The 12,325-nt window shown below is 32.7% G+C and overlaps 1 protein-coding gene across 1 annotated transcript; it reads left to right on the forward strand.

Moving 5' to 3' along the window:
• Positions 1–82: 82 nt before the first annotated feature.
• On the forward strand, positions 83–7,034 carry LOC149421180 (uncharacterized). The gene is made up of 5 exons (XM_089635394.1): positions 83–124; positions 810–891; positions 1,358–1,485; positions 3,298–3,996; positions 4,460–7,034. Exons 2-5 carry the CDS (start codon positions 843–845, stop codon positions 4,517–4,519), a joined length of 936 nt encoding a protein of 311 aa, XP_089491520.1. The 5' UTR covers positions 83–124; positions 810–842; the 3' UTR covers positions 4,520–7,034.
• Positions 7,035–12,325: the final 5,291 nt, after the last annotated feature.

Below are 12,325 nucleotides of genomic sequence, written 5' to 3' on the forward strand. Positions count from 1 at the left end.
ACTCACAACACTGGTAAAGTGGTAACACAGAGTTTAAAAAACATAGACAAAAATAGTTTAACTGATGTTTATTTTCTTCTCCGGTCGGCGTTTTGACAGGTGGATAAAAGTTGAAAATATTCGGGTAAAAACTCCATTTCTGTCGTAATTGATGCAGTTCGATGCATTATGTTTATAATTGATAAATATGAATGGTTTCACGAGTGAAGCACGGAATAACTGATTTTAACACAAAATGTTGTCCAAAAATCAAAAATAATGACAAACATGTGCATGTTCCGATCAACTTTTGTTTCAAATATTGCATTTTTATTGTTATCTCGATTAATAGGCTACTAAATTAAGTGACGTGATAATCTTGTTAAACATTTGTGCCTGCTTACATAGTTGTGAGGCTTTAAAACCTCTTAATAATAAAATTATATATTTGTTTTTTTTTGCATTAGAAAATTAAATTTGATTTTTAATTTTATCTTTGGTAAATATTTCCCTAACCGCCACACTTTTAAAAATTGTGGAAATTATACTTTGTTTGAACTTAATTACTACAAGAAGCAAAGATTTACGTCGGGATAGATGGTAAAAGATGCATTATAATTCCATTTTTATTCAATCAAAGTAATTCTTAATTACGATCCCTTTGCCACCATTTTCGACAAGTTTCAGTCTCGTTTCGATCTAAATATGCATAAATTACTTAATCAACCCAAAAAATAACTTATTTTGTGCATGTACATAGTATAAAGTGAAATCATCTGTGACTAACAGTGCAGCGGTTAGGAAAATAATTACATTTTCTTTTATTTTAGTAAATAAAGGCCTGCTGATAATAGGTTTTCAAAATGGCCACAGCATGTCTGGACCCCGACAAACTGAAGGAGAAATTAACAGGTAAAATAATTTAATTGAATATCATTGCTGCTTTGGTTCTATCTCTTATTTACAAAAACATAACAAACAGAAAGATGAGACGAAAATACTGCCTTTTTCCTTGTGCTGGGTTCCCTCCTTATCCTATGGTCTATTTCATAGAACGAAAGTCGATTCAACTTTGGGTTTCTAGCACATAGAAAGCCTGTTCTCACCGATCTATTTCATAGATTCTAATAGATCATAGAATAGATGACTTGGGATACCATTTTTATTTTACAGCATTTCTAGTACTTCTTTAGTGAATAAATAAAAAAAAAATCGATTAAAAATAAGAAAAAAAAAAGGTTATTTACAGCTCCTGAGAAAACCATGTTTTTGTCGATTCTAGTTTGAGTCAGAACAGCAACAATATAATATTATCACAATAATATAATTTTTTAAGGTTCTCGAAAAGATTGAAATCTATTCTGTTTGTTTGTTACAGAATTAGGACTGTACGAAGCAGGAATGGATGCTAAGGACATGGCAGACTTGATGGCTGTCATACGTAACTCTTGTGATTCAGCTGAGCAGGAGGAACTTGAAAGAGAATCGAAAAAGATTCCTCCCCCGGTAACTATGACTGTATATCTTAATTCTTAGACAAAGAGGTGATCCTGAGCCGAACTGCAACTGGGGCTAGTAAAAACCTCAAGGGCGCTCTGTAATATATTACATTATTATCAGCGCTTTGTTTCCTTGGTGAGTCAGCGTTCGGAGCGGACTGTTCCAATTGCGCCCGCACAGGACTGGCCCTGCGTAGACAAATTAACCATTGAACACTTGAATTATTATGCATTCACATAATTATTAGATAGTCAGTTTATTTAGGGTAACTTATTGAAGCTTTTAAACTCAATGATAATATGAAAAGGATTCTGACATCTATATAAATAAAATACAGTCAAACTTGGTTATAACGAGCACGAGGGGACCGACTAAATTTGCTCCTTATAGCCATTACTCGTTATATCCAAAATAGGTTTATAAGAATTTATATACATAAACCTACATAGTATAAAGCTCTCACAAAACATACATATGCATTATAAATCAAACACGTTAATTTTTTTTAAATGTATGTAATACAAGTACTTACCCTAATATACAACGATTAAACTTACAACTACACTAATTATTATATGTAATAAATTGTACAAACACTTAACATTAAACAAATGTTTTTATTTTACTCTAAATCATTTGTACTAAAAAAATTCACTATCGAGGATTGTTTTAATGTTTTCACTTTAATGTTTCTTATTTTCCCTGACTGACTAATCACTAAAGATATGATTTTAATAAACTTACACTGTGTACGTAGGTACCTACTCATATCAGCCTACATAACATTAAATTTATTGATTTTCGAACGAAATTGGGAAAACCGGATACAAATTTAACACGAGTAGCAAAACGAAAGAATTTGTAAAAAGGGAACCAAATTGGAAGCCCCAATATTCGTATGACTTAGGTTTTATATGACCCTTTTTACATAGTTCGCGATAGTACCTACCGAATAGAAATGTTTCGTAGAGCGGCAACTCAGGCTAAATGTCATAAAAGCTTGGGATAATCCGTCCCTAATGGTATTTTAAGGGAAGTCCGAGCCGCCGGGCGGCATCCTTTTGTCTTGTTTATGATTGGTTTCGAGAATCGGTTTTTTTTTTTCAAACGCAAATATGTATTTACCTATTTAGAAATCGTGTTCACAAAAATATTTGGACGTTACATCAATTATTAAACCTCGTTATAAGAGCAAACGATTGTATGAAAACAAGCATGAATTAAAATATCATTTTATAATTGCTCATTATAACCATGACCTCGCTATTTCCGTGATCGTTATAACCAAGTTTGACTGTAGTAAATATTCTTTCGAAGAAAGATCTTCACCTGTTGCTTTGACATTTTGACACAACGTTGCATTCAAATATGCTTGTGTTTTTATATACCCATATTATGTAGATTTCACCTGTGACACGTAAAAACATGTTTGTTTTTTTAAAGTGCGCTGTATGTTGGACTTAAAAGCAATATGCGCTATTGTGTCTCTATCTGCACAGACAAACTGAGCCACAGCAACGCTTGGCGGGGTACAGCTAGTAGAAAATTAGAAGGGAATTCATTGTGGATAATGTTTGTAATTCTTAAATTGAAATATGAGATGAAAAAATGACAGAATTTATTAAGGTCGCAAAAGCTCACTTGGTAGAGACGCCAGTCCCGGTAAGTCTAGAGGATCAGGGTTCAGTCCCTCAGGGAGTCCCATCCAATACATATTTTCATTGAGAGCTGTTGATAATATCTTCTTAAATGATTATTTAATAGGTACCTATGTACTTTATGATATTTTGACTGACTCTAATCTACATTTTATTTTAGCCTGTCAAACCAATAATATTAGGGTTGGAAAGAAGGTACATTAACGCTCCAGATCGAAGACTACCCTGGAATCTGTTCCCTGTTCCGGAACAGCTCACTATGGAGCAGAGGGTTCACGTGATGGCGACGTATAAAGAACAGTTGAGCATTTGCCGATACCGCAGAGCCAAGACCGCATCCATCTTTTCAGAATGGAATTGCGTCTTTACAATTCCGATTTCCAAGCAAAGACTACCATCAGAGTTCAAGCCGGGAGTTATTCACACCAGAAGTGGTCGCACTGTTAAAGCCACCCCTCATTACGTCGACGATGATGACTCCGATACGGAGACGTGGGTTTCTAGAAGAAACCGCAAGAAAATGCGTAAATTAACGAATGAGGAAATTATCGCTAAATCCAGTCTTTTTAATGATACACCTATACTAAGCCAGACCAAGTTCGACTTGTTGATTGATGTTGAAAGAAAGCGCATGGAAGCCAAACCTTCGCCTAAGCAAGTTTCAAGCTTATCAGAGAAGATGAATGTAGATTACAAGTCATCCGAAGAGGGACCCAGCCAGAGTGATGCAGTTACTTGGGCTACCTTTTCTCCCGATGGTTCCTCCTCTAAGATGATGGTGGTGGCTCAAGTACACCGGGAGAGCAAAAATTTAGACAATATTGAAATCATCGAAGACGATAGCGAAAATGATAAAAAAGTAATATTTTTATTATTATTTGTCAGATATTTATTGCATGCATTGCCATTTTAGTTTTTTTCCCTATTAATTTTAAGAAAATACTTTTATATCATATACCTACTATGAAACGAAAAATCAGCTTTGAAATTTGCACAATTTTTCTGTCTGGAGTTTTCATGTAATGAAGATTTTAGCTATTCAGTTAACTGTATTTTCCTTTTTGTCTTTACTTTGAAAAGAACGAGAAACATTCCCGGGTTACAAATAACATGACAATATTTGAAAATCTCGTAATACCATCACACTAAGTTGAAATATTGCTTGTGTTTTGATGGAGTTTGTTCCTTAACCTTCAATTCTACGACAAAAGAAAAATTTTAATAATAATTTTTGGCCATTTTATTATTTATTGAATATTATTGTTTTTATAATTTCACAATCAAAAATATCACTCCGATTCATGCTTTTTTTTTGTTTTCAGGTTACAGCTAGTATTTCAAGGAAGAGACCAAAAAGATTAAAACTCACTCTCGACGAATAGATTTTTAAAATATTGCATTGTTGCTGAGAGAGTATGCAGTGATGGTGTCATTCTCGTATTCTACATTTATTATCTCATTCGGCACACCGAAACTTGTTCCCGGTTGGCCAGGCTTGTACTCGCCTGTTGCCTTATACTCCAAACCGACGGCTGTCCTTTGAATGACAAATAATAATTCTGATTAGGTTAGATAAGTAAGCTTCTCCATTTGCCACCCTTGCTGTGTGCTTTTTGTCACGCCCGTGGGAGTTGCGTTTTCTGTCTTGGGTTTCCTCTGCCCATGTACTAACTGTAATTTATAGGATTTTTATCCTCGACACAAAATGTATATACTTACTTTATTAATCTGTAACTAAGTTCACTAATGCGTATAAAGTTTTTAAAAGTTGTCTACGATCTATTTTTCATAGTACAAGGCAGCAGCAGACGTATTATATTGTATCCGCTTGACATATCGTGTTATCTTCCCTATTGGGAAATGTCACTTAACGGACTGTGGGAAGATTGGATTATTTGGAATTTTTATCTAGTCAGTGAAATTTATCATTTGATACAATACAACAGTGTTTCGCCTTATTTCCAACAATAACATTAATTTGCAGACTTTGGATTATAATGCACTATAAATGGCCAAAATATGCAATTTGTAAAAACATGAAAATTTAAAAAATATGCATGTTTATAAGTTCAACAAAATGTTGACAGTAAATATTAAGGTAAAGAAAAAGTAGGGCCAGATTTTTTTTTAATAATTACCCTTAACCTCTCAGACAAAGACTTTTATCTACTATGTGTTCCTTTGAGAACTGTCAAAACGTGATAATTTTTGTGTTATTTACGAGTTTTGCTAAAAGCTTCATAACTCACGTTTTGGGAAACGTAGCCTCATTCTAAAAAATGTTTTGGAAAAATTATGAAATCAACTATCGCATTGTGTTGTAATACGTAAATATTTGCGTTTCTAAATATACATTTTATGAAAACGTCAAAAAAATGTAAAAATCGCTTACAATTATTTCAAAGCTTTGAAAAATGTACTTTTTTCTGAGTATCATAAAGAAATAACACTTTATATATTGAAGAAATATAATTAGAAACTATTAGTCACCTCAAAATATTAACCGTTCAAACTAAAATATTTTTAATAAATTATTTAGAAACGCAATAAATTATGAACGAACAAGATGACAGATTCAATCGGCTTAGATAATGCAACTCTACGTTCCATAGATATTATTGAATACAGACGCGTAGCGTTATTCATTATCGATACTCTGTTTTTTAAATCATGGCAATCCGTATACTAGTGATGGAAATAAATCGATTTTTGTAAAATCTCGCGCGTTTACGTGAAAAGACGTTCTAATGTCTTGACCGCTATTATCATTTTACGTCTTTTGACGTTCTAATGTTCTGAGTGGTTAACTTACATTGAAGTTGCTTCTAAAATCATGAAAATTTTTAATTCTTTAACCAGTGGAATGCCGATCAGTCTCTAGAGAACATGCAAGCATTCTAATATTTTTCCTTTTAGAATTTAATTTGAACGCTTGGAAAAATGTATGAAAAACAATATCAGATTCCACTTTTCATTTTAATGAATCTCTCTGAAGGCTTAAAAATAATTTTTCTATTTTATGCTCCGGTCTTCAACAGGTTATTGGCTTATATTTTATAATTTGAAGCACAAATAAATAAAATAGCACACATCTGTACTAGATATTAGCTATAACCCTTTGGTGAAAAAAGGATTATTCAGTTTGGTCAAGTTTTTTGGCCCCAAATCCAAATTTACGTTTTGTATGAAAAAGGTCATAATACTAATAAATCTAAACGCAGCTATTATATTGTTCATTATGAATTTGGAATATGAGATTGATAAATATGACGCTTAATAAATAGGTCCCAATGGTTAAGGAGTTTAAGACACCTGTCCCGGCAGGACAAGAGATCCTGGGCTTGATTCCTAGTTGTGACCGTTATCTTTTATTTTTCTGTGTCTTGTTCTGGTTCATGTTTACTTTAGATTTATTAGTATTATCTTCTTCTTCAATGATATATTACATTAATGGGTATAACCTTCAAAAGAAGTTAAAAAGAAAATGTTGTTCCTAGCTTCTTTCTGTTTAATGCAAATCGTGTTATGGGGCCGTTCAAGTATTACGTAAGCAGATTTATAACAATTATTTACCCCCTCTTCCCCCTTGTCACCAAAAGTAAGCAAAGCTCTTACCCCCCCTCCCATGCTTACGTAAAAATTGGTACCTATTGGCATTTTTCTGTTAATGTATTCTGTTTTTTTATTGATTCATAAGCAGCACTTATAAAAGTGAGTAGCGCACGGTAATTCCCCCATTCGCTTCTAAGCGAGTACCTAGACGTATTAATTGTTTGTGGGAATCCCCGAATATGTATGTATTCGGTTTTCAAACATAGACAATGTGTGGGTTGCCAATGTGTAAAAAAAAATAACTACTGCTGAGCAGTGCTGACGTAATCACTATCTCGACCCCCCCACCACCCATGTCATCAAAAATAATCAAAGCAAAGACCCCCCTGCCCCCCTATGGTGCTTACATAATACTTGAACGGCCCCTATGTTGCATTCTGCTGAACACAGCCAATCCACTAATACGCCGAGAAAAAGCAGCATTTTACTGAAAAATGTCCGGTGGTCAACTATCAATTTATGACTGATATCAAAGTTTATTCAAAGCACTCTCAGATACTTCTTGTGCCAAAAATATGTGTCACGTGCTTTGCCTCCAGCTTGTCAAAATGACACCTAAATTTTATGTCAGGGCAAGTCTATTAATTTAAATGTATGTCTATGAGTTAAACTTTCATGAAGCATATTTTTGGAAACATGAGTTTCCATTTCCTATTGTATTATGTATTAATTCTCGTGTGATAAAGAATACGCTCTGAAGTCTACGAAATGTGTTACTAAGGACGGGTTGTTTAGGAGAATTTGAACAATTCGTCAAATTTCAACGTTCGTTTTCAGTTTCTGTGAAAGTCCTATTCAAGTTCTGTTACTATATCATTATAGGCTAGTTGCTTGACAGAACTGAAATAAAAACAGAACTTGAAAAAATCTTTCACATAACTTGAAAATGAACGTTGAAATTTTATGAATTGTTCAAATTCTCCGAAACAACCCAACCTAATTTTATTACATTATGAGTGGCTCAAAAAATATAAGTGCTTTCATACTGTTTGCAAGATATTATTGATTAATTTAGGTTTTAGGATTGTTTGTAAAACAATGAATAAACTTAATACTTTTTTTACAGAATAGTGTTTTTTTTTTTTTTAATGTTTCAGAGAGCAATATTATGTTTTTACTATCCCAAATTTATTTTGCGTAGCACTGATATCAATATTTCACAATATTAATGCTAATCGATATGTATAACATATAAGGGTATTGTATTAAATAATACTATTATTTTGATGTTTTATTTTTGAATTATTGTAATCACAGATGTTCAAACCAACATTATCTTGGCAAGAAATAAAATAAAAAGGAGTTGCCTACATTTATTGGTCGAGGTACATTTATTCTAATCGTGCCGTGGGCAAGTAAATGTTATTAGTTGACTGTGCTGTATCACAATATATTAATTTAAAATAATATATAGTATACTCGCAGCTACCCTCTAAGATATGCAGCCGCGCAACTGTTAAAAATTGCCCGCACACATGTTTCTGTCTTCCGCACACATCTCAAAGAAAGGAACGTGTCACCAGATTTTTGTTTTTAGCACTGGTCAAACTAATGGAATATGAGAACATGCTGTAACCACGTTCTAAATAATCTAATACAAACATTGTTTATACTTGTCCCTTCTTTGCTTCAAAAAATAAGTTTGCGTAAGAAAGACAAATAGTGGATTATCCGTCACGTTTCGCAGGGTCATTCCCACCAGAAGCTTATACGGATGCACAATACACACTAAAGATATGTATGTATGGTTTCATTATCGTGCAACTGAGAAACAATGCTCTATATTGTTCTTCCAAGGGCGATACATGATTTCAAGAACTTATGTTAGTCTTATTGTGCAAACAACTTTCGTTACTCAGTTTATGTGTGTACATTAGGGTGGTTACAAGGTATAAGGTGAAAAAATATTTTCGTCCTAATGCCGGCCTGACCCCCCTAATATTTGCCATTTGTCTAGAAAATAAGATTTGTAAAATTTTAGCTCAATTGGATAATTTTAACCCATGCCTCATCGAGATTAAATATGAAAAATCGATTTTTTGCAAAAAAAAAACTTAATTTAATCAATTTTGATCAAATTTTGTTTCTTTTGAACATTATACATTATTAAACAATAAAATAAAAAACATCACATTTAATAAAATAATATAATAAAACATAAAACAAACATTTTTTATCAACGTGCAATTTGTTTTGATACCACTGCGGTAAATACTGGTCGCTTCAACGGAACCTGCTTTTTATTGGAGCAATTATTAGAGAAAATTTTTCTTTATTTAGCATGTCGCCACCATATTTTAGAAATTATTCTCAAATCAGTTTTTGATTTAAAAATGGGCACAACTACTGGACCCCACTCAAATATTTTTAAAAACTTTCAGACTAGATGGTCGAAGCTAGACAAGACAAAATACAAAACTGCTATTGAAGATAAAAATATTAGACATAAAATAGGGAATTCAACAATTAAAAAACCAACAGCCAAAGGATGATTACAATGAATTAATTCAACTTTCGTTAGTTGTGTTAGGACGTACTCCCCCAAAAGATACTTTTTTTCAAAGTTCCTGGTGACATTCATCACGCTATATGGATGGCAAAGGCCATTTATTGTATCAAAGTATATCTTTTCAGGGATCAATTTACGTTAACAAATGTAGAAAAAAAGCTATCACTGACATTTGTTTATTTTTAATAAACATTTATGTAAAAGCGTGGTTTAACGCCCCCAAACCCACTTTCGCCCCCAACCAAGAACTACAATTTTTAAAATCTCTTGTAAAATATAGAGAAATCGATAAAGAACTTGCAGACAAGGCACTGTCTAAAATGATAAATCATCTGTGGTACCTCAATTCTGAGCAAGTCGCATTTTCTTTCTTCGATGAAAAATCAAACTCTAAATTTTTTCAAAAGATTTGATATTGATACAGAATTTTTAAATACGGATCCTGATATATGGTGTGAAAATGCACATTATTTAAAAGCAAAAAAAAATTGTGAACGGTTTCAAGGTTGTCAATGACACAACTGAAAGAGGGGTAAAATTAATCCAAGAATTCAATTCCTGTTTGACATAAGACGAAGAACAACGACAGTTTCTGTTACATGTTGTATCGGAATGTCGAAATTTTTTGCCTGACTCTTCAAAAGCCACGTTATCTAAGCCATTACCACCTTATTCTGATAATTAATTGTAAATGTAAATACATAATAATAATAATAACTTCTTTCTTTCGTAATGCTTTCTTTTGTATATTTTAAATAATAAAACTTTGAACATTATTTCTTCTTTGTTTTTTATACCTTTTTGCATTTCTTTTCTCGTAAATCCATCATTTTCAATTTGGATTGTGCTGTATTTACTTTGAAAACAGTTTTAACTACACCCTTTTTATGTACCAATTGAGAAAATGAATAAAGCAAAATCTGGACATAACATGTAATTAAATTTTGCAATGTTAGGTATTTTATAAAAAAAATTTTTTTTTATAGAAAGTTAAACTTCAACCTTGATGAGGCACGGGTTAACCTAATCCAATTGAGCTGAAACTTCACCAATCTCATTTTTTAGCCAATTGGCAGCATTTAGGGGGGTCAGCACAACAAAATTCCAAAATTGATTTTTTGTAACCACCCTAGTGTACATATTTGCTAAAAATCATTTATGCATATTTGAAATTAAATAATTAAAAAAACAGTTTTGACTACGCATCTTTTCACCATCCTTTAAAAGTGTGTGAACATTATCCAGTGTATAAAATAGTACCTACTTAACTTTTCTATACACGGTGTCCGGAAACTCGTAGTACAAGCGGGAAACTGGAGAATCTACACCACATGGGGAACCCAAAAAAACATTTGAGCATTTTCACAAAAAAAAATATTTTTCGGCTATTTTAGGGTTAAAGTTTTTTCTGGTGTTTAGGGTTAAACAACAGATGTTTTAACCTTGCAGAGCAGAAATATTTTATGATTACACCGGGTTAAATGAAGGGTGATTTCAAAATAATGCTTCAAATCCGAGTTTCTTCATTTGTTTTACTTTCAAATAGTTTTAATTAGTTGGGTACTTTGATCTTCAGTATTAATTTATAAGAATTTGATTAAAAAAAAATCAACTTCAAACTCGATTTACTCGATAACGAAAGCTCAAATCAAAAAAATATACTACAAAATCGACTCCAAATGTGATGTAGATTCACCAGTTTCCCGCTTGTACTACGAGTTTCCGGACACCCTGTATACAGTGCAATCTGAATTTATATATTTTTTTAGTAAAATTCTCTCCGTGAGAATGCCGAAACGAAGTGGAAGCGATATTTAAAGAGACATTTAAATCAAAAAGTACATCAGAACACTGATACAAAATTAATAAATTTGAGTACAGGTGGAATTTTGAAAATGATGATGGTAACCCCCGAAGATCGAAAGAAAAAGATTGAGATTGGCGAGTGAAAAAAATCTAGTAAAATCAAATAAAAGTATTGATTGATAATGTATTTTGGCTATCAAATTAAGGCTTGTACGCTTTCTGTAGAAGAAATTTATGATCATGTATCGAAATACATAGCGATTCCTGAGAGCTGGCGTAGCAAAAATTATGCATTTGAATTTGTTGAGTTACATTGATTGTAGACGAAAGTACAATTTTGGTGTGATTTAGAGGAAAATTACAAGACTATTTTTGCCAGAATAATAAAATTGACCTCTTCTGATAGCAAATCCATTTTTACAGCACAACAGAAATTTTATTGTGAAAATATAATAGACTTAAAAAAAAATGGTTATGTTTACATCGGATGGAGCTTCTGTTATGCTTGGAAAAAGAATGGAGTTGCAGCAATGTTGAAACGTGAGATAAGGCACTTGGTGGAAGAGCATTGCGTTGCCTGCAGAGAGGACCTGAGATTGACGATGTCTGGAGACAAGTTTTCATTATGAAAGATATTAAGGACGGGTTGTTTCGGAGAATTTGAACAATTCATCAAATTTCAACGTTCATTTACGGGTTCTGTGAAAGTCCTATTCAAATTCTGTTATTATAACATTATAGGCTAGTTGCTTGACAGAACTGAAATAAAACAGAACTAAAAAATATCTTTCACAGAACTTGAAAATTAACTTTGAAATTTGAAGAATGGTTCAAGTTCTCCGAAACAACCCGTCCTAAGACTCTTGGTAAAAGTTACGAATTCCGCTTCACGGTAAATATGGAATGTTTACTTTGAATTAATACTTGAATTTAGTTATATTATTACTAAAAGTTACTATAAATGTTGGGGAACCTTTAATAACGCCTGCTCGCGTCACCTTTAGAGTTATATCCCAGTTTTCAAGTAGTTTGTGGGCTACGCTAGGTTTGTATAGACTGGTTTGTGATTTAATTCTAATACGATATTATGAATATAATCCAACTCTTGATATGAACATAGTCGCCGTCGGCTGCGACTATAACGGCGCCGCATACTAATTGACATATCGCGTAAGTGACTTAATAAACGAAATTAAAATTAAAAGTGCGTATTTTTCCGTCTCCCCCGACATAATAAATCATGTTTTGAATTAATAAAGCT

The sequence above is a fragment of the Hesperophylax consimilis genome, chromosome 9 (genome assembly GCF_061612785.1).
Source record: "Hesperophylax consimilis isolate HC1 chromosome 9, BYU_Hcon_1.0, whole genome shotgun sequence".
Lineage (NCBI taxonomy): Eukaryota > Metazoa > Arthropoda > Insecta > Trichoptera > Limnephilidae > Hesperophylax > Hesperophylax consimilis.

Bases quoted from the DNA above. Each gene is read 5' to 3' on its own strand.
- LOC149421180 (XM_089635394.1), top strand. From the start codon at position 843: ATGGCCACAGCATGTCTGGACCCCGACAAACTGAAGGAGAAATTAACA. The intron at 892-1,357 runs GTAAAATAATTT...TGTTTGTTACAG, and splicing joins ACTGAAGGAGAAATTAACAG to AATTAGGACTGTACGAAGCA. The intron at 3,997-4,459 runs GTAATATTTTTA...TTTTGTTTTCAG, and splicing joins ATAGCGAAAATGATAAAAAA to GTTACAGCTAGTATTTCAAG.